Source organism: Dermacentor variabilis, chromosome 4 (genome assembly GCF_050947875.1).
Source record: "Dermacentor variabilis isolate Ectoservices chromosome 4, ASM5094787v1, whole genome shotgun sequence".
NCBI classification, from domain to species: domain Eukaryota; kingdom Metazoa; phylum Arthropoda; class Arachnida; order Ixodida; family Ixodidae; genus Dermacentor; species Dermacentor variabilis.
In genome coordinates, this window is record NC_134571.1 from 84,570,147 (window position 1) to 84,598,129 (window position 27,983).

The window sequence follows — 27,983 nt, forward strand, 5'->3', positions numbered from 1 at the left end:
TTATTTCAATTGAGCGCCAAAGCACAGCAAAATCATAAGAGGTTATGCTAGAGCGAATAGTGCAGCTATTGACGTCGAAATGCAATCTTCTTGCGAATCGTTCCCGCGCTTCTACACGTATAATCGTGTAGAAGAGAACTGGGCAATTTTTAAAACAAGAATGCTTTCGCTTATCGAGAAATATGTGCCTTGGCGTAAAATTCATTCCAAGTTTCACTCTCCTTGGTTCTCTCCACTGCGCAGCCGTCTACGAAACAAGAAAAAAAGAATTTACAGAAAAGCAGTACCAAGTGATAAAGCTGAGCGCTGGGTCGCTTATCAAAATTGCGTCTCTTATTACAAGCGTGAACTTGAAGCGGTCAATCGCAATTTCTTTTCAAACTCTTCCTTCGCTGCTTCAAAATAAACCGCGTAAATTTTGGGAAGTGGTTAGCGGTAAACCGAAACAAGATATCCAACTATTTGACGAAACGGGGAACGTCATACCATTTGATATGTGCTGTGTTGCTCTGCATAACGTATTTAAACGTTAGTTTTCTGATGATCAGTCTTTTTCATCACCCGTATTTAATAGCCCCTTGTTTCCCACGATGGATCCCATAATCATTGACTGAGTTGGAATAAGAAAACTCATAGAGAATCTAAAGGTGCCTGCACCCGGCCCTGATGAAATAACTGCTCAGTTTTTTGAATGAACTGTAACCCCTTCATCCATTATTTTATCTAAACTTTTCAAACAGACCTTAGAATGCGGCGTGCTGCCAAACGACTGGAAGGCGGGGAAGGTGGTGCCTATTCCAAAACAAGGTAACGCTTCATGCGCTATCAACTACAGACCCATCTCGTTAACCAGCATTCCCGGGAAATTTCTGGAACACATTTTCTCTAATCTCGTGCTTTTCCTTGAATCTAACAACATTTTTAGTAAGTATCAGCATGGTTTCAGAAAAAAATGTTTCATGTGAGACACAACTAGTTATGTTTACTAATGACCTGTTCTCATCTCTAGACCAAGGTTCTTGCATTGATTGTATCTTTTTAGTCTTTTAAAATACCTTTGACACGGTATGTCATCGTCTCCTTCTTCTGAAATTAAGCAGATGTAACATTGGCCCCTATTTACTTAAGTGGATTGAATGCTTTCTCGACAAACGAACTCAGTTCGTATCTGCTAACAATTCCGTTTCACCAACCTATTTCGTAACTTCTGGTGTGCCACAAGGCTCAGTCCTTGAGCCACTTTTATTTCTTATTTACATTAACGATCTGCCGGTGAAATTGACGTCTAACATCCGTCTTTACGCTGATGACTGTGTTATTTATCGTGAAATAACTAACCCAGATGATTCCTTTTTGCTTCAATCTGACCTTAACACCATTTCTTCGTGGTGTAACCAGTGGTTAATGAAATGAAATATCAACAAATGTAATTTTCTCTCGGAGTGCTGTTTTTACATAGTCATAAAAATTAACAACTACATTCTGTCCTTTGTCGCTTCCTATAAGTATTTAGGTGTTCACATTACTAACAATCTATCGTGACTAACTTACATTGAATATGTGAGAAAGTCTGCCAATCGAACACTAGGTTTCTTACGTCGCAATCTTTCTCGCGTGCCCTCTTCTCTAAAACTTACATTATATAAAACATTAGTAAGCTCTAAACTAGAGTATGCTTCATAAAATTTGGGATCCCTCTACAGCACAGCTAACATACTTGCTTGAAGTCATTCAGAGCCGCTCTGCACGTTTCATTGTATGTAATTATTTCCGCGGTGCCAGTGTATCCGCCAGCAAAACTAGCCTTCATCTGCCAGACTTATCATCAAGAAGTAAACTCGCCTGGTTATCACTTTTTCATAAAATGTACTATACTAACCCAGAATAAATAAAAAAATGTCCTTTTTATATCACAACCTTATATTTCATCGCGAATCGACCCCAACATAAAGATACAAGTACCGAGTTGCCGCACAAACCTTTTCTTCAATTCATTCTGCCCAAGACAGCATCCGAATGGAACCACCTCCCCGCCTCGGTCGCCAGCTATCCGGTTCATTCATCCTTTCAGACTGCTATATCTAACATTGTATAATGATCCACCACTCCTCTCTGTAACGCCATCAGGCATTGAAAGTACTTTAAATAAATAAATAAATAAATAAATAAATAAATAAATAAATAAATAAATAAATAAATAAATATGATTTCCCGCTGCCTTCCCGGAACCTGGCCTGTTATGGCGTACCCATCGACGTGAATTCCATCAGGAAAACTTCAATCACAAAAATTTTCAGCTGAAAGAAGAACGTGTAGGAGAAGGGGACGTGGTGCGGGCCTTGCGCGTATTTAGGTACCGTCGAGAGGTTTTCATGTTACACTGGCTAGAATTGTAGCCATATGCATGGTCCTAGTGACTTCGAGGCCATTGTATCGGGGAAGCCAACTCTTTCAGAGGAAAACAATCGTTGCCGCGCCCTGTAGGGTCGATTGCAGAAAAAGATAATCCGTGAACATCGATTGAAACGCTACAGCAGATTCATAACGCTGCTGCCAAAGTGTACGTAATTATTAGTCATCACTTACCCGCTTACACATGGTTTCCGGAGGCCAACTTATTCTCTCTCGATGGTGGAGTAAGGAGCGAAGATTTAAAGCCCCTAATTTTTTCAAAAGTAGCGCCATTCTTAGATCTTTCCGTCACCCCGCTCACCCAGGCGCTTCCTGCTCCACGCCTCCTGTCGCCCGAGCCTCCTCCGCTCCCCCATTGGCCAATCTGTGTCACGTGGAAGCAGGCGCCGCGCTTTTGTATATATATTTTTTCCCGCGCGGAAGCCAGCGCCGCGCTTTTGTATATTTTTCCTTTCCAGCGCGCCCCGACTGCTCCGACCTCCATTGTTGGCCCTGCGACGGAAGTACGCGCAGACGGACCGATCGAGTGCGTTAGCGGAACAAATCGAATGTGTTAGGGACGGGAACTTGTGATGCCGTGCTGTTGCGCCTTCGGTTGCCGCAACAGACACAGCGACGGCAAAAGGCTTTTTGCTTTACCATCCGGCGAGCGCAACGCACAAAGAAGAAAAGTGTGGATACAGAGGATCGGGCGGGCTTACTTCGAGGAAGTGGCCAAACACGCACGGCTTTGTGAAGTAAGTGCCACGACTCCTCACAACATCTTCTCTTGAACCTAGTTCACGCCTTCCGCCTCGAAAAAACGTATGTGTTCATGCTGTGCGTTGTTTTTAGCGCGTTTAAGTTGACTTTTTTTCGAATGTGCTCTCTTTGGTTCAAGTTCCGTCTTGCGGTGAAAGTGCACGCCTCTGCAGCTGGCCTGTGACATAAAAGCGACTTTATTCAGGCTGTGTTTTAAGCTCCACCAGAAGTTGGCACATTCTCGACGCTTTTGCAAGGCTCACTATGACTTATGGATGCAGTCTTTTACCTTCGAATGTACGTACGCCCGCATGTATTGATTTGGTTTGTGGCGATTAACGTTTTCAACGTCCCGATGCGACTAAAGCTCTGAGGGAGGTCTTTATTTAGGTCGCCAGGGGCTGTTTAACGTGCACTTTAATCGTAGAGTTGTACGTGTGCTGGTAAATTCCTCGTTGGCGTTTCGTAATTCTCGCGCGGGCGCGGTAGCGCTGCACCAGAAGTTCGCGCCTCGGCGTGATTGTATTTCTTTAATAGATTTTATTTGCTATTTGCAACAACGTGTCATTATTTCGTATTATCGACGGCGCCTCCAAGGCACCAAAGCGGCAACGGGAACACCAAAAGCTAGAACCAGGGCTGGATGGGGCTTGCCGATGCCTGTGCATGCCAAGGGGGTATCAATAAGATCGGCTGACTGCTGACCGATCGACACGGGCCCTTTGCGTTTCGCCTCTATCCCGGCTGCTGCCGGAGGCGTCCTCGATATTAGAGGCATGAGCAGCGGCTACTCGCACGTTTTGTGTGAGCCGAGAAAGGCCGCAAAGGACCGCAGGCTAGCTGATAAGGATTAGCATTTTTACTGCTTAACGTTTAAATTTTTATGCGTCCAATTAAGTAAATGGGTATCGCATGCGTCATATGCACTGTATGTTGTCTTCCATCTCTTGCGACAAATAATTTCGTGTTTTCGATTATCAAGTGCGGACAGGGTTGCCGTGGAAGTTGCGCATAGAGATGTTGTATAAATACGTTTCTTTTTTTCAATTCAATATTGAATTTTTGTGTCTCTCTTCTCAGGATCACTTCACTGAAGATCAGTTTGAACCGCAAATCCTTCAAAAAAGCGGCATTAAAAAGTTGAAGCAGGATGCAGTGCCGAACATTTTTGTACACAATAAGCAGCCTAAATTGAGAAAGCCACCAGCCCGCCGTATGTAAATTTTTTTTCTTATGCGCCATAGGCCAAGTATATTTATGCATTATGTTCAACTCTTTTTTTTTTTGTGTGTGTGTGTGTGAAACTAGGTGCAGTAATTCAGACAACTCTGCACACACTTAGTGGCACGTATCTCCAAGTTCAAGGTACTGAAGGTTCAAAATGTAAGTGCTCTTATACTATAGAGCGAAGTTGTAAGTATTATGGTTAATTCACATCTCAAATAACTCGCTTTTTGTGCAGCTGATGCTCTCCTGTCTACCGAAACTTGTCACGAACCATCATGTGCTACATCCAGTAATGGCTGTGAGTACAGCTTATGAAATCTACTTAACAATAATGCTTTCACCCGATTGCCCCCTCTCAGTATTTTTGTTTCCTTGCTTGTATTTTATAGTTGCAACACACGACTGCAACAGCTCCGTTCAAGGTGAGGTTGGCATGTACCTATGTGGCGAGTTGATGTGCATGTTTGATTCTTTTGGGTCTTAGTCCTCACAGCGTGCCCTGTGCAGGGTTGTACAGGGTCACTCAATATGAAAGGGAACAACCAGTTTGCACAGAAAGCCGAATTGTTTGCGTATTTTTATACTAAACTTGAAAATTACTTTTTGATATTATGCGCAAAGGAGGAAAACAAGTTAGGAAACACGAAGAAATGCACTTGTCACGCAGAATTATGGAGAAATAAATAACGGAATATGCAAACTTTGTTCCTTTTAATATTGAGCGACCCCGTACGAGTTTCAGGCATGAATTTGTAGGTCAAATCGGCTGAGCAATTGTCATGTCAGTAAGTGTCATGTCACCATGTGTACAATACGTCAATTGCACCGAAGCCTTTAACCTCGATTCACGTTTTGTGTAGATGAGGTGCCCGTGTACAGCCCCATTTCTGAAGTGCCTCTAAATGACACCCCCTCCACCTCCGATGGCTGTGAGTATAGTTTCACAAGCAACTTGTCGTTTCTTCCAAACACCTCAATACTCTTGTTCACCCGCTTTTATTTCACAGTTCCTACAGATGGGAGCAACATGCCTGGTTCTTCGTGGCGAAATGAGGTTGGCATTTGCCTCTATGGCAAGTTAATATGTGTTTCTTTTTATTCTTTTGGTTATATGTCCTCACATTATGCAGGTGCGGAAGCCAACGTAGAAGTGTCTGGCGTAAACTTGTTAATTGAAGCGGCTGAGCAACTGGACAGTAAGTTTTGTTGTGTGCCGAGGTGCAGAAAACAGTTGCATTGCATCCTCCAACCTTGACTCATGCTTTGTGCAGATAAGGTGACCACCTGCAGCCCCATTTCTATTGAAGTGCCTCTAAACAACACCCCCTCTGCCTCCTATGGCTGTGAGTGTAGGTTCATAAAAAACTTGTTTCTGACGAACACCTAAATACTCTTGTTCACCCTCTTTTATTTCACAGTTGCTACAGATGAGAGCAACATGCCTGGTTTTTCATGACGAGGTGAGCTTGGCATTTGCCTATATGGCGAGTTAATACATGGATGCATAAAGTGTAGCGGTGAAATCTCATAATTTATGTCGTTAACTTGACGTAGGAGTTCATAAGACTCTGTGTAGCGAAAGAGAAGCTTCTGGGAGAGGCCAACCCGATGAAATAGTGACCAAAGGAGCACCTAAGCACCAGGCGCGAACTTACAATCACGATGGCACTGGTCATAACGCTCTTTTTGTATATGCTGCGAAGCTAATAAACGAGACCGGGTGACTTGACGTGCCATGTGAGCGCGATCGATGACTTCACGAGCGTACTCAGTTGCAACACGTGGCACAGAAGGGAGGAAGGTGTCAAACGGCAATGTGGGGTCGCGGCCATACAAAAGATAACGGGGTGAATATCCTGCGGTGTCATGTTGGGACGAGTTGTATGTGAACGTCACGTAGGCTAGCGCGGCGTCCCAGTTGCGGTGATCATTGGAGACGTACATCGACAGCATCTCTGTGATTGTTCGGTTGAGACGTTCCGTAAGGTGGTAGGTGGTGTACAGCTTGTGCTCAGTGGCGCAAGAGCGGAGGAGGGCGTCGACAACTCGAGATAAGAGCGAGCGGCTGCGGTCTGTAAGTAACTGTCGAGGTACACCTTGGTGGAGACTGACGTCGTGGAGGAGAAAATCGGTGACGTCTGTTGCACAACTAGTTGGCAATGCCTTTGTTATTGCGTAGCGTGTCGCGTAATCAGTAGCGACGGCAAACCACTTATTCGCTCTAGTCATCGTTGGAAAAGAGCCAAGCAGGTCAAGGCATATGCGAAAGAACGGTTCAGAGGGAACTTCAATTGGATGGAGTCGTCCGACAGGTGGCAGGGGAGGTTTCTTCCGGCGCTGACACAATTCGCAAGTTGTCATAATGACGCACAAAGCGGTAGAGACCCAGCCAGAAGAATCGACGTCGTGCGCGGTCGTATGTACGCAAAACTCCAAGGTGTCCCGCCGTCGGTGCATCGTGATGTTGTTCGAGAGCGACGGATTGCAGATGACGAGGAAGAACAAGGAGTAACTCAGGTCCGTCAGGGTTGATATTGCGACAGTAGAGGATGCTGTCGTGCAGCACAAACATGCAGCTTGTGCCATCAGTGCTGTCAGATTGCACTCCGGCGATGATGGACTGTAAGGATTCGTTGCGTTGTTGTTCAGCACGCATGTTGGTCATGTCAGTAAAAGCCATCACGCAGGTCACCGGATCATGCGCAACAGGATCAGGGGTATCCACGGGGTGACGAGAGAGGCAGTCAGCGTCCTTGTAGAGTCGCCCAGTCTTGTAATTGACAACAAACGAAAATTCCTGGAGCCACAAAGCCCTGCGACCAAGCCGTCCTGTCGGGTCCTGGAGGGAAGACAACCAGCAGAGTGCGTTGTGGTCTGTAACGACCAAAAACATATGGCCGTACAAATATGGCCGGAACTTGCCGACAGGCCAAACTAAAGCCAAGCACTACTGCTCAATGATGAAGTAATTTCTCTCGGCAGGTGATAGCAAGCAGCTAGCGTAAGCTATCACGCACTCGGTACCACTCTACTGTTGAACAAGAATAGCACCGATGCCATGGCCGCTTTCGTCGGTGCGGACTTCGATCGGTGCAGATGGATCAAACTGGGCAAGTATCGGGATCAAAGGCCGAGCAATCTCGGCGAAGTTTTTGACGAAACGGCGAAAGTAAAAACACAGGCCGACGAAGCAGCGCACATCAAAAGCAGAACGTGGCACAGGGAAACTGCTTATGGCGCGAACTTTTTCCGGATCTGGTTGAACTCCGGATGCGTCAACGAGGTGTCCCTACACGGTAATCTGACGACGCCTGAATTGACACTTTGTGGAGTTCAGTTGGAGGCCGACTTTTCGGAAGACCGTAAGAATGACAGCGAGTCGGGTAAGGTGGCTGCCGAACCTGGGAGAAAAAAACAATAACATTGTCAAGGTAACAGAAACAGGTGGTCCATTTGTAGCCTCGTAGAAGAGAGATCATCATACGTTCAAATGTCGCAGGAGCATTGAATAGGCCAAAGGGCATGACTTTGAACTGATACAAGCCATCCAGGGTGTGGAAGGCAGTCTTTGCGCTGTTCATTTCATCAACTGATATCTGCCAGTAGCCGGATCGATGGACGACAAGTATTTAGCTCCGTGCAAGCAGTCCAATGCGGCATCGATGCGTGGTAGTGGGTAGTCTCTTCGGGTGCTCTTGTTTAAATGGCGATAATCGGCGCAAAAATGCCAGGTACCACCTTTTTTTTTTTCACAAGGACAACAGGCGAAGCCCAAGGGCTGGCTGGTCATTCGATGACCCCTTTGCGGAGCATTTTGTCCACTTCTGATTGGATGACTCTACGTTCAGCATGTGATACACGATGGGGACGCCGACGAATAGGATTCGTGTCTCCAGTGTTGATACTGTGGTGAACAACAAATGTATGTGCTAAAAGCCTGTTGCCGAAATCAAAGATGTCACGGTACGATTCGAGGAGGAGACGTATATCCGTGGACTGTGCAGAGGTGAGGTCAGGTGCAATCATCTTCGCCATGTCATCCGTTAGGAAACCAGAGCTGTGAGCTGCAATTGGTGCTAAGAAACCACTCTTTGCATCGAGACTTTCAATGTCAAATTCGGAAGTATTAGAAACGCTGACCAAGAACATACCGGCTGGAAGCACTTGAGGGCCTAGGCTGAAATTTAGAAGTGGAAGAATGACGCTGTTATTAGTAATCGTCACCAGTGTATGCGGAAGAGCAACATTCCAGTTCAAAAGCATGTCGATGATGTGGCAAAGGAACTTCACCGTCAGGAATCTGTAGCTGTGCTGTCAAAGCGACGTAAGTGACTGCCTCAGGTGACAGACGCACATCGTGAAGCAAACATGAAGTGCGGTGGAGCGGTGCTCGGAGCATCGCAACTTGAGGCAGTTCCAACTGAAAAACGCCGGTTGCACAGTCAATGAGAGTAGACTGATGTGATAAAAAGTCCAATCCAAGGATAACGTCGAGAGGGCAGTTGTCGATCACAGCAAAGAGAACAGAAGTAGGGCGGCTGGCTATACTTAAATGTGCAGTACACATTCCAAGAACAACCAGCACGCTGCCGTCGACCACACGAAGCACGCGGGCAGCTGCTGGGGTGAGGACCTTTTAATGTCTACGTAGGCTAGCACTTATCACAGATACGTGGGCTTCAGTGTTGACGAGTGCTTGGACAGGTACGCCATCTGTTTTAACGTCAATTACACTTCTCTTTGTGGGCACAGACAAGATTTGCTGCAGTACTAGGCAATGCAGCACCACCTCCAAGGGCTGCATTTCTTAGTTATCCGAAAGGGGGCGGCCAAAAGCCACAGGGGACGAAATGCGATGTGGCTGCGGCGAACGGGAAGATGGGCAACACGTTTGCAGTGAACGAGACTGGTGTCTGCACGGCGATGGTAAGTGACTTGTACCACGTGTTCCTAGCAGAGTTGTCCGCATTGTTGGACTCGGCGGTGGGGGAAACATTGCGAGTATTTCCATTAAAACAGCTCAGGTTGGTCGGTGTGCGAGGTGTTGAGGGCCACGAGTTGTGACAGTATCGGGCGACACGACCAACAGGTGAAACATATCGGCTGGTCATCCACAGTTCTCCACTCAGTCAGGTTGTGATAACATGGAGAGAACCGTTGGGGTGGAGCGAAAATATTAGAAGGGCGTTCGTTAGCTCTGAGATTGGCGACAGCACAGACAATGTAAACCAATGTTTTCAAGTTCCTGGTGAATGATGGTTTGTGCGAGGGGAACTGAAAAAGTGGTAGCATCAGGGCTATGCGAACAGAAAGCTGCAGGCGCCATCGCTGAATCGCGATGGCGCCTGCTCGCCACGTTGAATAATTCGCAGCACGTCCTCTGGTGGCGACGCATGCTGCTGTGCTGATTGATCTTCACACGTCAACATTGCAGCAGTATTGGGAAGTCTGGCGAATGGTAGCAAGACCATTCGAGCAGGCTTTTGGCCTGCTCGAATTGTCAGCACTCTTTAATGATAGCATCAACTGTAGAGCAGCTTTTGCACATGAGCAGGTTAAATGCGTTGTCAGCAATGCCCTTAAGCATGTGCCCGACCTTCTCAGCTTCTGTCACGTCGTGATCGGCTTTACGACAAATTACCAGCACGTCCTGGATGTATGAGACAGTACTCCGTGGGGGATTGGGCACGGGAGGCCAGTTCCTGCTTTGCGACAATTTTACGGCCGGCTGGTTTGCCAAACAACTCTGTCAACTTCTCTTTGCATTGGTCCCTGCTGGTTAGCTCCTCTTCGTCGTTTTCGTACACCTTTGCCATGCCTCTCAGGTAGAACAACAGGTTAGCTAGCATAAGCGTAGGGTCCCATCTGTTGATTCCACTCACATGTTCATACCCATTTTTCAACATCGGTGCCATCAGAATTATCGGGAATATTATTGCTTATATTTTTCATGCATATGTATTTAGAACTTGACTGCCAACTCCATAATAATGTAAAAATTGCTCTCAATGTCTTTTGCACTTGCTTGTTTACCAAGTTTGCATCCCTGTACCACTACAAGAATTAGCACATCTGTTGCTATCCGCTTTAATAATTCTTTTTTCCTTTGGGTTTGATTGCCTATGCGAGCCTGACAGCTCAGTGGACTGTGTGTGTTTGTGCTGTATACTTGTTTGCAAGACTGTGGTAAGCATCTTTATTAAACCAATTTGAGGACTGTTTGGTCCTACAGCCCTATTGTTCTGTCTGTTTCTATACCTGCTGCGGCCGCTAAGCCACTGTGATGGCCGCATTTCGATGGGGGCGATATGCAAAGACGCCCGTGTCCAGTGCATTGGGGGCGCGTTAAAGAACCCCAGCTGGTCAAAATTAATCCAGGGTCTCCCATTACGGCGTGCCTTATAATGAGGTCGTGGTTTTGGGACGTACATGTAAAACCCAAGAATCAATTTTTTTATGTCTTGTGTGCCTTGACTGTTCCAGTTAATGCAACACTGCTTCCCTGCGAAAACTTACAACGCAAGAGAATACAGACGCACATAGTTTACAGATATAACATTAGCACTTCAACAAAAGTGTTACTGGTGCCAATGAGGGGGAGGGGGATAATTATTTTTGGAACCTCTGTCCAGTTGTCCCGTCAAGTTCGTTCTTTTTTTGCTATCAAATTCGAACCATTTGCACTGTAATAAATAACAAATGATTTCATGTACTGTTTACGTTGTTCAAATGATCTATACCGTCTATGTGTGACAACATTGCTCATGGCCACCACAATCCGTGCATGAGCTACATACATCTGTAAAAGGCACGGAACAATAGCGGCCCTGTTGCTAGGCATAGCTGGCCGCAGACAGTTGGAACCTCTCATGCTCCAGCCAAACAAAAGTATCCTGCAGGTACGTAAATGAACCTACGAAACCACGTACACATACTTTCACCCTGTCAAAACCTTAAACTCTGGTAATTACGCGCGCTTGAGCACAACACGTGCATGCATCGTGTTTCAGCAACACGAACTCTCAACATGTGTGCGCTTTACGCCTTAAATAATGGTCTCCTCTATTTCTTCCGCAATTCTAACACCACATTCTTCAGGCCAGTTACCGACTGACGAAGCAAGATCTCGCTTGAAAAAAGCTGCTCCGCAGGGCTCGAATGAATTTTTCCGCGGATTTCCTCCGATAGCGTGTTGGCTGCCGTCTGCTACAGCAGGGCCAGCATGGGCGGTGCCACCATCGAGGCCGCACCGAGCAGAGGAGGAGGGAAGTGGTTGGCACTACTTTTGAAGATTGAGGGGGCTTTACAAAGATTTTGCTATTGGCGCACCCTACCTCTGTAGTAAGTAAGATAACTGAATACTTTGTCAAACGGTGCCACACATGCCTGCCCGTAGTAGGTGGCCTATGTAGTGCTTATTGAAGGTCTTTACGATTGATAGAGCCATTTTAGGAAATAAGTTGCCAATGGTTGAAGAATGCCAAGGCATGAAAACAGCACCAAGGTTGAAAGGGCATGAAATGCATGACATCATGATGGGCATGAAAACAGCCTCATGCCAAGGCATGACTGGAACGCCCATGGGCACATGAAGAATAGGCCACAGACTTCATTACTTGCTGCAAGCTTCTTGAAAACTATGTTGCAGGCAATTGACTAAGTTTTTATAAATATATTTGAGTTTTGTTTTACTGCAGCATTTCATGGCTTTTTGTGCTTGTTCCGGGGTCAAAGAACCATTTCACATTTGTTATAATGAAGTTAAGATTACGTTATTTGCAAATTTGTCCCAGTTTCTCCCTTCTCCCACATATGTTACATAACAAAATAGCTCAAGCCATTCTAACCAGCTGCACCGGGACTTTCATACAGACTTCCTGGCCATATTCAGTTGGACTAGCATCTTTGTACACGACCGTTTTTACATGCAGTTGCCACAGCACAGGTTGCTTGTAGTGAAGTCCTAGACTAATAGTTTTAAAAAATTCAGAGCCATTTTATTCTGTGAACATGGATGATTAGCAGAGCTGCACATATGTTGATTGAAAATAAAAGACATATACCGTAATGAATTTTGTTTAACAGCATACTCGGTGCTTTCTTACTGTTAACCTTCTTTTGTTGCTTTTTTTGGATTTATTATTTGGTCACGAAGTGGACTATCCCTTTATGGTCGCTATGATATATGCACAGTGGCTTTGTGGCGACACTGGAAAGGTTCTTGGCCAATGTGAGGTCTACACAAGACTGATGATGCATCGTGGACGCACTGATGTTTGTGTAACATTGAATGCCAAACCTTTCCAAGAGAAATGCCACAAACCACATTCTGTCTGGCGGAGACACGTCTATGTTGAAATCGCCCACAATTGCGATGGGAGTGGAGTCTGGTGGAGTGGTCCAACCAAAGGTGCATACGCTTGGTATTTGCGGGACAATCTTCGTCCGTATTACGTGCCGCCTGCCGTCACCGCTTTTGTTCACGACGGTGTTCTTGGTAGGTGTGCTATCATTCCGCAGTCCTCGCCACATGCAGAGTACCCATTGCATGTGTGGAAGGGAACCGAGATAAGATTCGTGGTTTGCTTATAGAGCCCATGATGTCAAACTGCAATCCATACTAGACAGTGTCTATTCCGGTTTTACATTATGATTTTCTTTTATTGCAATACGCTTTGACACTTCTCGCAATTAAATGCAGCTGGGACATACCCAGAGATACGTTCTTGCTTTATGCTGAGCTCTCTTAACTCTGGGGTGGCCACTATCTTTTCTTGCCTTCACACACAAACCGCCAGAACCTAGCGTATAACAGCTCCGCCGGAAAAAAAAATATAACTCATCAAAATGCAGGTGCTGCAACACACAAGAAAGTCATCGCCCTAGGCACAGTTCGAAGATGCCAGCTAGTGCTAGCAAAGCCACTCTGAGCCCTTCCGACTTGCATTTGCTCTTATCTTTTTGATCTCTCAACATTGTGATTCCTCGGCATGCACTTTCAATTGGACTCCACATGAAGCTCCCGAATACCATGGCACTTTACATTCCAAAGCGCTGATGTCGCCTTCCAACCTCAAAGCAGCTAAGGCCGTGGTGTTAGATTCGAAGTTGTATCTGCAGTTACCACCATTGAAGCAGCTTTCTGAATTTTGCTGACACTTGACAGGTCAACCGCATTTTAATACTCCAGGTGCTGTGCCTGTCCATGTGCTTCTTCAGGTCACACTTATTACAAATTAGCTGATCTATGCAAGCCCCTCTCAATTCTCAATACTGTATAGTCAACTGCTGGACAAATGGACATAGAAAGAGCAGGTGATGAAGGATTATGCTGAAACCTTCCAAACAGGCTAATCGAGCAGTAAGGCACAATGCTGACCCCACCACCATAATAATTACAGATATGCTCCATGCACACATGTTAACAAATTTTCTTTATTTACAGTGATTCAGAAGTCAGAGGAAAGGAAGAGAGCAACATTGCATACAATATGCTAGCTGTTCCATGTAAATTTCTACTCTGTAAATGTCTTTACGAACAGTGAGCCTTAAGGCAGTTTCATTACACCTGTCTGTACACAAGTGAGATAACTGCTCAGCACACCAGTCAATAACGAATCAATCGTATGGTCATAAAAATACGTCACATCTTCTTAATATAAGGCAATGCATTTTCTTCACCAAGAAAACGAAGCAATCAATTCAATATGTAATGTTTACATTTACTTATACTTTAATATTACTGCAAATGACAATACATCGGTGTATAATACATGCAGTTGTATATATACAAGGGTGCATAACAAAGTATATACATGTAAATCTAAACGTGTATTCAAGCTTCACCATAAAAAGGGAAGAAAAATGGTCCCTGTATGACAAAAAGAGCCACACTCACTAAAGAGACAGCAAAAGGGCTAACAATGCTGTTTGTTATGCCAGCATCTATGAGAAGACACTGATCATGTTCAACAATTCACGCCTCATTTTGATGCAACTACAAATCAACCAAGCTATACAGGACAGCCAATACTGATTCCGAGTCAAGACTAAAGTTACTGACAAAGCATCACATGTTCAAGGAAATACTTGCTCATGTAAAGGGTGCCTGCTAGTCTTGTACAGTTTTATCAATATAGAGAAACATGTTAAGGCACACAGTTAAGCATTCTGACAATAAACCGCAATTACCATCTCCTATCAGGCACTTTCACCACAATCGCATTGAGAAATTAATTATTTGAACATGCGAGTGCACATGAAATGGAAGACTCACTTAAATATTCCATTTGTCGACGCTGTTGATGGCGACTGTTTTGTCCAAGGAGTGTGGTCATTAATCGAAGGCACATAGGTTTCAGTTCTCATTGAAAAAAAGAAGTCTACAAGTTATCACAGGTACAGTGCAACAATGCACTGAAAAGATATATAAAGGTTTGCTCACTGAAGACACTTGCAGGTTGTGGTGGAGGCAAACCCTTATTTACACATATGTGGTAACACACAGAACGTTCATGGAAGCATCTCCTCCTAGAAGCAGCTGAAATTACCAGACTAGAAGAATGCAAAGGCCCAGAGGAAGCAAGCACTCAATATCGTATCTCTGAAGACCTTATACCGGCGGTACGATAGCACACACAGAAAGCGGTAGCCTGAGCGCAAAAACATGAAGCTGTACGAGAAACTACAAGAAAGCAACCAAAAAGGCAGACACAGGATGTGAAACAATAGGCTGTACAAGAAGCAGGAAAAATGCTTGCACAATTCGCTATTGTGCCACGTTAAAGATGCAAAAAAGAATCTCTTGAGCAATCACAAAGCACACGCCAAAATGACGATAATTAAGCACTTCAGTAACAGAGGTGCATTGCTCGATGACCTTAGTGGCGTGGCACACGCAAGTGAGTGATCAGTGCAAACGATTAAAAACTGTGAGGTGAAATGCACGAATCTAAGCAACCTCTACATTGTTTAGAAAGGCCCACATGACAAAATGGCTTCCAAGCAGCCCAACTATCGCATTGTAAGAGCCAGTGGAAGCCACAGGCTGCTAGGCTGAGAGACTTGGCTTGAAACGAATGAAACAAAAAGTGAACAGATTAATGGAATGCGACTGGAAGCCCCGAACACACTATCAAAGTCTTTGACAGAGGGACTTTGGAGATGCAGCACAAGAATCTCAGCATGCACGACAACTGCTGCCAAATGCTCAGCTCACACTGGCACTGTAGGCGGGAGCATCATTTAGTTACAATGATAACTGCTTTAAATAAACAACACATGAAGAAGTGCACAATTACTGCTAATTCTCAGCACTTTCTGCAGCCCCTGACAAGGCAGGCTGATTATTTGATCAGGTAACTGTTTACAAATGAAATGAGAATGATGAACATGGCCTAAGGTAGCATGAGTCTTAAAAAATTGCAAGCACATCACAAATAAGAAAGCTCCTCCCTAAGGCTCAATAAATACATCCCACTGGCACCTACAGGTAGTCCCCTCTATCCCGATGTCAAGATCAACTGCCAGTCCTTTGAGAGCACACTCGAAAGAGCGTTCCCTTCCTGCACTCAAAAGAGTGTCCTTCCTGCTAGACATTGCTAGATCAAAGAGTGTTTATAGTAAGATGTTGCTTTCCAAGAACTTTAACTTCAATTCTAATGCTGGTAAAATCATGCACAGTTCTGTTGCATTCATTACATGCTTAACTGCGAACTTCTAGCAGAATGTTTGTACATAACAATGTAAGCCCACTAATTTCATTACGTTCTTAATTCAAGCAGTGCCAAGGCTCAACTCAATGCTCTATCAACAGAGGATTGAATCACCAGCATTAGTAGTCAATTTTAAGCACCAAAGATCAAAGTCAGCCAGACACCCTGACACACGAAACTGCAAACTCTCCTAGAGAAGTGTATGTGTGATTTACACCTTTCACATGCACCAGCATTCCCTGTAACTGTGTAGCAGTACATTGTAAACACCAATTCAATGGCATGTCTAAACTGCAAAACAAGCTTTTCATGACAAACTTGGTTGGTTTAGTTGAAGCCTTACCAATGTGCTTTCTCTAACTGCTGTACACATATATTATACATACGTATATGCATGTCTGTTAGTGCTCAGTCTCCAGACTAGCACCTATCCCCATAATTTGCACTTGAAAAATGCCTATGCAGAACAATAAGGCACACTTGCATAAGTACATACACAGCTTGAACAGCCAGGATGAGCTGGATCAGATTGCTTATGTCTAGTTAAGCACGAAAAGCTTTTTCCAAATTTTCATACAGAAAAAGTAACAGCTGCACCCCACTTCAATACTTTAGGGCAGTTGAGCACAAACTTCAGCAACGGCCAAACAGGAGACCCCATAACAAATCCTCCTACTTCCCCACGCCATGGACGGGCACAAAGCGCATTCACAGCGAGAACACTATGTAATCATGATGGGCTGCTGGGTGGACTCGAAAAGGTGTTAATAATTTCTGTGATCGTAACAAATGTCCCGGTCACAAATCCCAGCACTCCAAGTACCGAGATGAAGATGTTCTTGACCCATAGCCAGCTCCACAGAAGTTTACCCTGGTCACCCTCCCACATCGTGAAGAGCTCTAATAAGGGAGGCAAGATGAGTGCCAGGCTGCTGCTTGCCAATGCTCCAACCAGTGGGATGAAGAGATCCAGCCTGGGCACCGCAACGGCTAACACGACTGCGTAGGTAAAAAAAAAGAAGAAAAAAAGAAGGCATATTGAGGCAAGGCAGCCTTTTCAGGACACCTTAAGGACAGCAAATAGACTGATTTCATGACGAGTTTCACTAAGCAAGTGTTACCACAAAGAATGTCAAAAATTAGTAAAGCAACTATAGTCTTCTGCTGACTGAAGGGCAACTAGGATTTACAGCACCTAGCTTGCTTTTACTGCAACAGCAGCTGAGAATTCAAAACTGGGTTTGCTTTGTCCTGCCCGTCCTTTCCATTATGCTGATTAGGACACTGTTGTTAATGTGTTGTCAGGCCACCTTGCCAGTGCATTGCTCGCACTGAAGACACTCCAACGCCCAGCTTATTGACTTATGTAGCACGACATTTTGAATGACAAAGTAGTGCCAGTAAGTGCATTTCTGTGTCGTGTGATCAAATAATAAATCCCAACATAATAACTGTACCAGATATATACAATAGACTCGCGATAATTGAAACTCTCATATCAAATTCAAACTTTCAGTTAATTCAAACAAATTTCAAATTTTTGGTTGGCCTGCTATGTTTTCTATGTATGTTAAACCCACTTAATTCAAACTGCTCTATTGCAATAATTTGGTCAATTCATACTTATTGCTTGCCTGTGCCGGAAAATATCTGTCATCTTAGTAGCTTCTAGCTGAACATTTGCATTCTTATATCACTAACAGTTGCAGATAAAGCTGATTGCTTGCCTACACGTGTCAATGTGACCAAATTAGCTAAACTGCACGCATCAACAATCGCATGTCGATTAAGGACGAAAAAACAACAATACAGCAGGCGCGGCGTGTACGAAAATGACACGTGTGACCCTTGGCCAGCTCTCCTTTTCCCGGTGTGTGCACATGTCAAAGCAGCCAAACCGTGTGCACCAACAGAATCGAGTGTTGATAAAGAAGGAAGAAAAAAAAAAAAAATAAGAGAGAGAACAGACCACTGAGGTACCTGAGTGTGCCGTATGCTGTATGCGTGAGTGAAAGCATGTTAGGGTGAGCCGGCGATTGCAGCTCAATCTTGCGCATGCAAAGGAGGGAAGCGGGGAGGAAGCATGTCATCTTCTATCACATGCAAAGTTCTGGGGAGAGGGTAGTGAGGGGGGCGCATTCTACTTTGGGCAGCCTAGGTGGTCGCGCTCGTGCGCCAGAACCGCTGCATCTTGAAGGCCATCTGCGAAGGGGACAGAGTCTGCCGCATGCTGTGTTTTTGCAACTTAGTTCGCGCTCATGCAAGACAGCACGAAAGTAAATTCGCTCGCTGCTGCTGCCACGCTTCCTCTCCCCAGCGTTTTGACAGCAAGTTTCCCCAGTCATCAAGTGAGATGTGTTCATGTTTGCTTGTGCGCACGTGACACCATGCTTACAAATTCTAGACTACTGCGGAAAACTCTCACAAAGAGCTGGCTGCCTTGCTAGCGTAGAAAACTTTGCTTTGAAGTCTCATGCAGCGACAAAGCAATAATACAATGATTTTCTTTAAAAATATTGTTACAAAGGGTCACTGACAGTGAAACACGTTGGAAGCGAGAGTGGAGAAAGAGGAGGACAACATTGCTCCTAAGATTTCCATGGTTTTTGTGCCTTGGTGATCATTAAAGCAGCCCCTTAACCCTCCATGGAAATCGTAACAATATGGATAGTGTTTGAATATTATTTGTGAATGTTATATGACTGAATATACGTGAATGTTTCATTACAACACAAGTTGGTATGTTGCCCCAAGTCATTTCTATAAGAACTGATAATTCAAACTTTAGATAATTCAAACAAAATTCCAAGGTCCCCTCAGTTTGAATTATCGACAGCCTACTGTAGATATAGTTATCTTACAAGTATCTAACTCTAAGACACACAGATCTGCTGCAAAACATGATATTCAATAGTTTCATCATAGAGGCATTACATCCAAGTTGCTGCATCACATTACATGTTACATGCACCGTCAACATGCGTCATAATAGCCCAATAAGCGCCTAGGTTTTTAAGGCAAAATTGCCTGCCACTACCACCAACAAGATTAAAAACTCATTCCTGGCAATGCGAACTTGGGAGCTGATAGCACAAACCACTGGGCTATCGTGCAATATTTACACACTAGATAACTCGAGCAAAACTTCTGGCACTATCTAAAGCTCTGAGTTGTGGTGCCATACTTGCATTTAGGAAGCCAAAGCAGGTAATTTACTGTAGTGGATAAAGATGACTTGACACTGCAGAGAAATTATATCTGAGAATAGTGTCCTCCGCAGCGAGAGCCAGCTGTTGCAGTAATACGTAGTGCAATGACTCGGGCATTGCTGATGACTGTCATTTTCTTTAATGGCTAATTTCATCCTCTCATTTCTCTTTTACCATGAGCAAACAGCTTAACTTTTGATTTGAAAGAGGGCGAAAGTGAGAAAAAATATTCCACACTATGTAGCATAGTGCAGGAGATCCGTCCCTCAAAAGTATATGCTGGCAAAATTGTACAGAATGCAGCTGGCTTTGGAATTCTGCTCAAGGTTGCCTTGTGCCCAAGGTACAGCAGGAAAGCAATGAGGACAATTCTGGCACCGTGCCAGAGGCACTGCACACACACTTTGAATGCAGTAATATTAATCTATTCTATGTAGATGGCTTTTTGCCTAAAGCCATCAACCTTTGCACCAACCTGGATGGTTAATTTTGGTTATGTTCAACACTCGTACATCACATAGTAAGAAAAAAACCCCAAATTGTTGTAAAATGTCGTGCCACAAAAGAATACTCTGGAGTAGAACCTTGCTGATACTATCCAGTTACACAGAATTTCCTGGCGGCAATGTTCGCTATTGAGAACATAAAAAATGACCCAATACAGTTATGCTTCTTTTTTACTGGTTCATACATTCCTGGACCTAGCAATCTCGAAGGTATGATAAAAGCAGCGGAAGAATTCTATACTGACCTGTACAGTACCCAGAGGACTCAGTAGTTCTCTATTCAAAACAATAACAAACAGTATACAGAAATTCCTCCTATAACTAGAGATGAGGTCAGAAGGGCCTTGCAAGGCATGAAACAGGAAAAAGCAGCAGGAGAGGATGGACTAACAGTCGATTTTATCAAAGATGGAGGAGACATAATGCTAGGAAAAACTGGCGGCTCTCTCTACGAAATGTCAATCGACTGCAAGGATCCCAGAAAACTGGAAGAATGCAAACATTATACTAATCCACAAAAACGGAAACGTTAAAAGAACTGAAAAATTATAGGCCTATTAGCTTACTCCCAGTTTTATATAAAATATTTACCAAAATAATCTCCAATAGAATAAGGGCAACACTGGACTTTAGTCAATCAAAGGAACAGGCTGGCTTCAGGAAGGGATACTCTACAATGGACCACATCCATGTCATAATCAGGTTATCAAGAAATCTGCAGAGTACAATAAGCCTCTCTATATGGCTTTCAGAGATTACGAAAAAGCATTTGATTCAGTAGAGATACCAGCAGTCATAGAGGCATTGCGTAATCAAGAAGTACAGACCGCTTACGTAAATACCCTGGAAAATATCTACAGAGATTCCACGGCCACTTGAATTCTACACGAGAAAAGTAGGAAGATACCTATAATGAAAAGGATCAGACAAGGAGACACGATTTCTCCAATGCTATTCACTGCGTGCTTGGAAGAAGTATTCAAGCTATTAAACTGGGAAGGTTTAGGAGTAAGGATCGATGGCGAATACCTCAGCAACTTTCGGTTTGCCGATGGCATTGTTCTATTCAGCAACACTGCGGATGAGTTACAACAAATGATTGAGGACCTTAACAGGGAGAGTCTAAGAGTGGAGTTGAAGATTAATATGACAAAGATTAATAGACAGAAAGATTAATAAGACAAAGATAATGATAAATAACTGGGCAAGGGAACAAGAGTTCAAGATCGCAAGTCAGCCTCTAGAGTCTGTGAAGGAGTATGTTTACCTAGGTCAACTAATCACAGGGAACCCTGACCATGAGAAGGAAATTCACAGAGGAATAAAAATGGGCTGGATAGCATACGGCAGACATCGTGAGCTCCTGACTGGGAGCTTACCATTATCATTGAAAAGGAAAGTATACAATCAGTGCATTCTACCGGTGCTGACATATAGGGCAGAGTCTTGGAGACTGACAAAGAAGCTTGATAACAAGTTAAGGACCGCGCAAAGAGCGATGGAACAAAGAATGCTAGGCATAACTTTAAGAGACAGAAAGAGAGCAGTTTGGATCAGAGAGCAAACGGGTATAGACGATATTCTAATAGACATTAAGAGAAAAAATTGGCACTGGGCAGGCCATGTAATGCGCAGATTAGATAACCGTTGGACCATTAGGGTGACAGAATGGGTACCAAGAGAAGGGAAGCGAAGTAGAGGACGGCAGAAGAATAGGTGGTGCAACGAAATTAGGAAATTTGCGGGTGCTAGTTGGAATCGGTTGACGCAGGACAGGGGTACATTGGAGACCGCAGAGAGGGGCCTTCGCCCTGCAGTGGACTTAAAATAGGCTGTTGATGATGATGATGACATTCCCGGAAAACACTACCTTTAGGCATTAACGTTCGGTACATTGCCAAACTGTGACTTTATGACACATTTGCTGGCCGCCTGATCCTGTGTAAACAAGGCACGAGGCACGTGCAACAAGAACTGTAGTTGCCTGTCAAGGCATCATCCCCGCAATACTCGCCTGCCCATCTCACGCAAAAACTTCGCCATACACTCAGTTTCTTAATCTGGTACCAGCAAACCTTCTTCTGCACGCCATATGCATGGCTATCGCCACGAACCCTATTGCGATAACCATCTTCACCTAGTATCTGTTTCACAGTGTATGCGGCCGTTGGAAATACTGCATGCTTTTCATACTCAATAACACAAACTCGCCACACTTTTCTGCTGCATGTGGCAAGAAGTGAGCATCATGTTTCGCTCTGGTGGCATCGCAGGCGTCATATTCGAGTGTCGCCACCCAACTCAATTTCATTTTTTAAAACACTAAGCAATAGCAAAACAACAATGTGCACCTCGGTTTGCTTTGGCCAGATCAGTTTGAGACGTATTGGCATCCCATGCCACAAAGCTTCGTGCCGAGTGGGTACGTCAAAACTTCGTGGCGAAATGCGCCACTAAAGAAAGCTGAAACTTCTGACATAGCTGAATTCAAGTAGCATAAATGCATGTTTGCCAAAGCCGCAATAATGACAACACACCTCTCAGGCTGCTCAGGCCCCACCAGCTCAGTGGGTGTCAACATCTCGTGCTGCAAAGATTTGTGCGATGCTTTGCATTCTATAGATTTCAACTACAGTAGAGTTTGTCAAGTTTATTAGCGACTTTGAAGCATACATTTTCCTAGTTGGTACGTTTTCTCTCAAGTTTTTTTTTTCAAAGACATATGAATGAGGTTGAACTGTGTATGCTGCACTATGAATGAAAGCCATGTCACGGGTCACTGCCCAAAGGTAGATGTAGATCCTTAAGATATACCTGCACGTACCCACTCTGGGGGAGTGGCCAAGAATCGGGAAGGTTAAAGTAAAGTACAAGACAGGAGGACAAAATTTTATAATAGGTAAGTTAGAACTGAAAGATAGAGATTGGAGAGCCTACACGATTTTATGAAAATGAAAAGTTATCGACAAACATACAAATAAAACAATTAAAATTCGATTTGGGTGAAAGGAAAGGCTTAAAATTTTGTATTCAGAGTTAAAATCTTATTGATCGTAAAAGAAAATCTTGGATGGCAGTGCTAACCTTGCCGTCACTGTGCCCAAGTGTAGAGACACCCAAAGATAGCACATTTTGAACAGCTAAATCTAATCCAAGAAGGTGGAGTGGTGTTTCTAAGGTTCGTTTTCTTAAGCTAATAAATCATCGCCAAGAAATTAAACAAACATTCTATCGTCTCACCTTCCCTACACATATGACAAATCGGTGAGGGTGCCAGACCATCCCTGTATAAATAAAGGTTTAAAGAAGGTATGCGATAGCAAAGTCTACTAATAGTTACTGCGACTTTCCTCGATTGGAATACAGTGCTTTTTCAAGGGTACAAGTGTTTAAAATCAGAGGAATTTGTTGTAGATGGTACAGTGAATTCTCACATCATTTACCTCTGAAATCTTGCAGCTATGATCAAGGCTGATGTAGGGAGAATTTGAATGGCTGGGCCAGCTATTGAAGCTTTTGCCAATGAATCAGCCGTTTCATTTAGAACTAGGCCTGTATGCCCAGGTACTCAGTCCAAATGGACATTAGTTAAGTGCTAAGGTACTAAGGATTTAAACACTTGCAGAACCTGAGATTCTTTAGGTACTAAGTACGCAAGGACAAAGAGTCAATAACAAAACTACATGAGCTATTGTTGGGCTTAATTTAGGAAGGGCCACTTCTACTGCTAAAAATTCTGCAAGAAATATTGGTACGAGGTCTGGAAGCAGCAGGGAAAATGACCAATCGAGAATAGGGCTGAATATACCAATACCACATTTTTCTTGGTTCTGCGTGGCATCAGTCGCTATGACTACAATTGTTTGTGATTTTATTAAATAATCCTATAGAATAGCACTTAACGTTACAGTCGAAACTCGCGATAACGAAATCCCGTGGGAACAAAATATTTTCGTATCACCGGCGAACGCCCATAAGATTCAATGCATTTCGTACCTCTCGGCAACGAAATGTTGCTATACTACAATCCCGCATCAACTAAATTTGCCGGAACGCAACCCCACGTATTACCTACTTGCGAAAAGCTAGCAGGCTCCGAAATGTGCTCAAATGCTATTGCTTTGCACTAAAATTGCATAAAATACCACTATATTACGCTTGTGTGGGCCATTTTTGTTTACAAAAACAACCAAGCACTGGAAGGGACTGGATCAAAAGCGATCACGCCAGAAACACGTCATCGCCGCCATCTTGTTCATTGATGCCTGTTTGAAGCGGCACACATGTTATGGCGGTGTGCCGCTTCACCCTAAATGGTGAACTGCACCTTTGACGTGGGTTGGCCCAGCATTGCACTATGTTCAGGATATTTTTCTACACGCAGACACGATAGTGGGGAAAGTGGCCGTTAAAAACTTCGCTCTTCAGAAAAAAAAGAAAGACGGCGCGGTAGTTTAATTAGTGGTTGCATAGTGGATATGGCGCTGCGCTGCTAAACTCGGGCTCACGGGTTTAAACCAGGTGGCGGAATTCAATGGGAACGAAATGGGAAAAACACTCGTGTATTTTTGTTAAGGTGCACGTCAAAGAACCCCAGGTGGTGAGAACGTAATAGGGTGCCTCATAAGCATATCGCCAGACCTAAAATGCTAGAATATGTTTAATTTAAGAAAGAACAAGAAATAGAAAGAAGGTATAGAAAAAAGGTATAGGTCCTTTGGCTTTCTTCAAGGGGTGTAAGTGAAAGAAATTATTCTCGAGTCTGATATCTGAGAAAAACATGTTACGCTTATCTGTACATTTCATACCTTAATGTAATGCCATTCCCGATTGTACGTCTGTCAACTAAGCAGCTTCTGTATTATAAACAGCTGCTTTCAGTAATCTAGTGCACTATCACAAGGACAATAACGTAGCATTTAAAGGAACGGCATGTCTCACATACACATAGAGATATTTGTAGATCTGCTGTGTTCATTGAAGAAGATAAGGGTGGTACCACATTGGGCACCCAGTTTTAATGGGCTACAGTCTTGTAGACATGGCGAGACTGTCAAAAAAAAAAAGGTTTTCCTTGCCTGAATCAAGTTTGCAGATTTACAGGCTGTCCCAAAACAGGGCGTTTATATAGAATGACAGCTAGGAACTTGTTCAGCAGAACCGATTAACACCTGTGCGTGAATTCTCTCAGGAACTGGTGCGCCTCTGCGCAACAGCCACTGTTCGCCAGAAGCACAATCATTCGGAATAAGAGTCCTCACTTGCATGGGCCCCTCACCTTCGAGACTTCAAAAGTGCTGTCATGCGTTACATTCGTATGGAAACGGCTGTTCGATAACTTTTAATAGTGAATTCTGAAATGGAATACGATCTATATAGCAAATACCATTTATTTAGACTACTACTTCATTTCGCCTACTGGCACATTGAAGGATATTGCCAGACAAGCCATGGAGATTACACTGATAAAACTTCCCGGTCTCCCCAATTCAGTATGAGTACATAGGCGATATCTTTTCCCCAACACTGTTGTTCATACTAACGTCCAATAATTGCCTTGATTCCTTTTCTCAAGAAGTCAATTGATTCACCTGGGGCCGGTGCACCTTTTAAAACAAACAAGCTCATTCCGGTCGGGAGATTTCACTTTTTCTATCAGTGCAATTAGAATATTTGGTAATTGTTCTCTTACATACATGTTGTGGATATATATATGTCTATGTACCCTTATATTTACCTAGATGCATTGATCATCTGCATCTCTTCGTGTCACGGAGTTAATAAACCTAGTTTATTTCACTATGATATTGTTTTCCGTGATCACCGTCCCTGATCAATATTCCACCAACAAGAAGCACATGTAAAATGACATGATATCAATAAAATTTTCGTACATAGCTTCATGTCGCAGATAGGTGGCTTCTGTGGCAAAAATAATGTGTTACTTTCCGAAAACAGTGTTAAAAATAGCAGTTTACCTGGCTAAAGCTACAACTGATGCTGGCCGACAAGAGTAGCGGGCACACCAAAACAAGTAAAAGCATAAAAAATTTTGCTGCACAGAATTTCTGCAAGAGAACTGGGCGTCTGCCAGCGTCCGCACACTGCACGCACGCTCGCTAGCAGACAACGCACTTGACAACAACAGCAAAATTCAAGACGTCATGTTGAATAACCCACGCCTCAAATATGTATACGTAGTAAAAAGTGCCAATATAAATTTGCAGTGGAAATAAAGCACTATTATAAGAGCGTACGCGCACAGTCAGTCTCGGGGCCTGCAGTGAAATTATGTTTAATATGCCGCGAAGCGCGTCTCCACCCCAATCTAATTCGCTCGCAGTGAATTAGAATTTTTCCACACGCGGCACCTCTGCGAGAAAGCACCGTTTGGCCCATTTGACCATAGTCTAGTACACTCTCATTCTGGCGTTGCTGTCATTCACATGTGATTTCCATTGATGACTATGGCGATGCGAACTCCGCCACTTCGTTTCAGTGGACGTTAACGTCGTTCTTGCTCTTTTGCATCACACATTTGTGCCGCTCAGCATTCGCCGAGCTCCGAGAGTTGTCTGAATTGACCGATGTGTAGCCAAATACGTCCGAATTAACGAGAGTTCCATTGCATTAAATAATGCATATGTCTGCCGGGACCAAAGGGCAAGTCCGAATTATCGGATGTTCTGAATTAACCAGGGTCGAATTAACAAGGCTTTGCTGTACCAGCAAATCTGCGCCCGGGTCGTCACACGCCGCATTCACAGCTATCGCCCCCAAACCTACTGCAATAAGCATCTTCAACTATCTGTTTTACAGCACATGGTGCGTAGTGTTATTGGTAGTGTACTGCACACTTTTAGTAGGTGGTAATCCAAATGCACCGCCATTCTCTCTTGCAGGCGGCGCGATGTGGACATCCCGTTTTGCTTCGGCGGCATCCGGCAACGCCCACCAGCTCGATTCCGTTTCGGTTTTTTGTCACCCCCTTAAAACACCACGCAACAGGAGAACAATAAAATGTGTCTCCTGCTGCCGGAGCACCACCAGCTTGATGCACGTCGGCGTCTCACGCCGCAACAATCCGCACAACATTTCGCATTACATAGATCTCAATAGATGAGTCTGTCAATTTTTTTGGTTTCGTCCGATCGTACGTTTCCCGGTTAGTACGTTTTGTCTCGCATTTTTTTTTGCCAATATGTATGAACGAAATACTGTATATAGGAGCCTACACCATGCTCCTACATGGTAAATCATAAGCCCAATACCACATAGTACAAGCCACCACATGGAAAATAACAGTAAAACAGCAACAAGAAATCAGCGTTGAATACGTACAGGTCATGGTAACCAGAGCAGTGCGTAACAGGAATTCGAAGACCATCACGACCCGTGGTGAATGCTTTCCTTGGTCAAGGGAAAACCGCTTCACTATGGAAGGCCAGATGATCTGGACGGGCACATACATTTGCAGAGCGTATGAGAGAAAGATGGAGACTGCAAATATGAGCCGGATCACTTCGTTCAACCTGAAAGCATGCCAATGAGGAAAAGAGGATATTAGCATCACCTCTTGAGGTCCATCTTCGCACACAAGGACATCACAGCACTGACAGCTGTTTTTGTACAACATATCTGGCGCTTCAAGGAATGAGTGCATAAAAGTGAAGACGGTATCGTAGCCAGTTGTGCTCCTTTCTGCCCAAAACTGCCCGTAAACTGTCCAATGTGTCCTGTTTCCAAGTCTAACCACCATCTGCTGTGGCTATGCCCAGGAAGAAGACATACACGAGGCAAGATTCCAGAAGCTGACCTGTGGGCTTATCCAACTGAGTTACATATACACCGTTTTTTCATGGGTGCCATCATATTGCATACGCACTGGCGCCATCTATTGGCAGTCGGCATGGATGAGCGATCTGTCTTGTATGTCAAGCATCTTCAACTATCTGTTTTACAGCACATGGTGCGTAGTGTTATTGATAGTGTACTGCACGCTTTTAGTAGGTGGTAATCCAAATGCACCGCCGTTCTCTTTTGCAGGCGGCGCGATGTGGACATCACGTTTTGCTTCGGCACTGGCTTCCGGTGTTTGTTCTTGTGCTAGCACGGTCTAATTAGTGTGACGTGGTGTCTTCTGCATGGAAAACAGTTCTGTGAGACTTACTGAT

At 44.1% G+C, this 27,983-nt stretch overlaps 2 protein-coding genes across 14 annotated transcripts in view; one reads left to right on the forward strand and one right to left on the reverse strand.

Moving 5' to 3' along the window:
* Positions 1 to 2,857: 2,857 nt before the first annotated feature.
* On the forward strand, positions 2,858 to 27,885 carry LOC142579454 (uncharacterized). 9 transcript variants are annotated; one of them, XR_012827386.1, is made up of 11 exons: positions 2,858 to 3,149; positions 4,234 to 4,366; positions 4,462 to 4,536; positions 4,616 to 4,678; positions 4,770 to 4,802; positions 5,241 to 5,309; positions 5,388 to 5,434; positions 5,511 to 5,576; positions 5,652 to 5,729; positions 5,799 to 5,840; positions 27,856 to 27,874. XR_012827386.1 is itself a non-coding variant. In XM_075689640.1 (9 exons), exons 1-8 carry the CDS (start codon positions 2,985 to 2,987, stop codon positions 5,526 to 5,528), a joined length of 603 nt encoding a protein of 200 aa, XP_075545755.1. In that variant the 5' UTR covers positions 2,858 to 2,984; the 3' UTR covers positions 5,529 to 5,576; positions 26,712 to 26,886. The 9 variants fall into 9 exon arrangements, 4 of the variants coding, with proteins under 4 accessions (XP_075545755.1, XP_075545753.1, XP_075545752.1 ...); XR_012827384.1 differs by lacking the exon at positions 27,856 to 27,874 and adding an exon at positions 26,712 to 26,889; XR_012827383.1 differs by lacking the exon at positions 27,856 to 27,874 and adding an exon at positions 26,712 to 26,888 and having other exon boundaries at positions 5,652 to 5,723.
* The window catches only part of LOC142579453 (proton-coupled amino acid transporter 1-like), an 85,355-nt gene continuing 71,167 nt past the window's right edge, over positions 13,796 to 27,983 (reverse strand). For all 5 annotated transcript variants that reach the window (XM_075689634.1, XM_075689636.1, XM_075689633.1 and 2 more), the window contains exons 9-10: positions 27,151 to 27,341; positions 13,796 to 17,093 (exon numbers count right to left, since the gene is read on the reverse strand). In XM_075689634.1, coding sequence (XP_075545749.1) covers positions 16,825 to 17,093; positions 27,151 to 27,341 — 460 coding nt within the window. In that variant the 3' untranslated portion in view covers positions 13,796 to 16,824. The remainder of the gene's footprint in view (positions 17,094 to 27,150; positions 27,342 to 27,983) is intronic.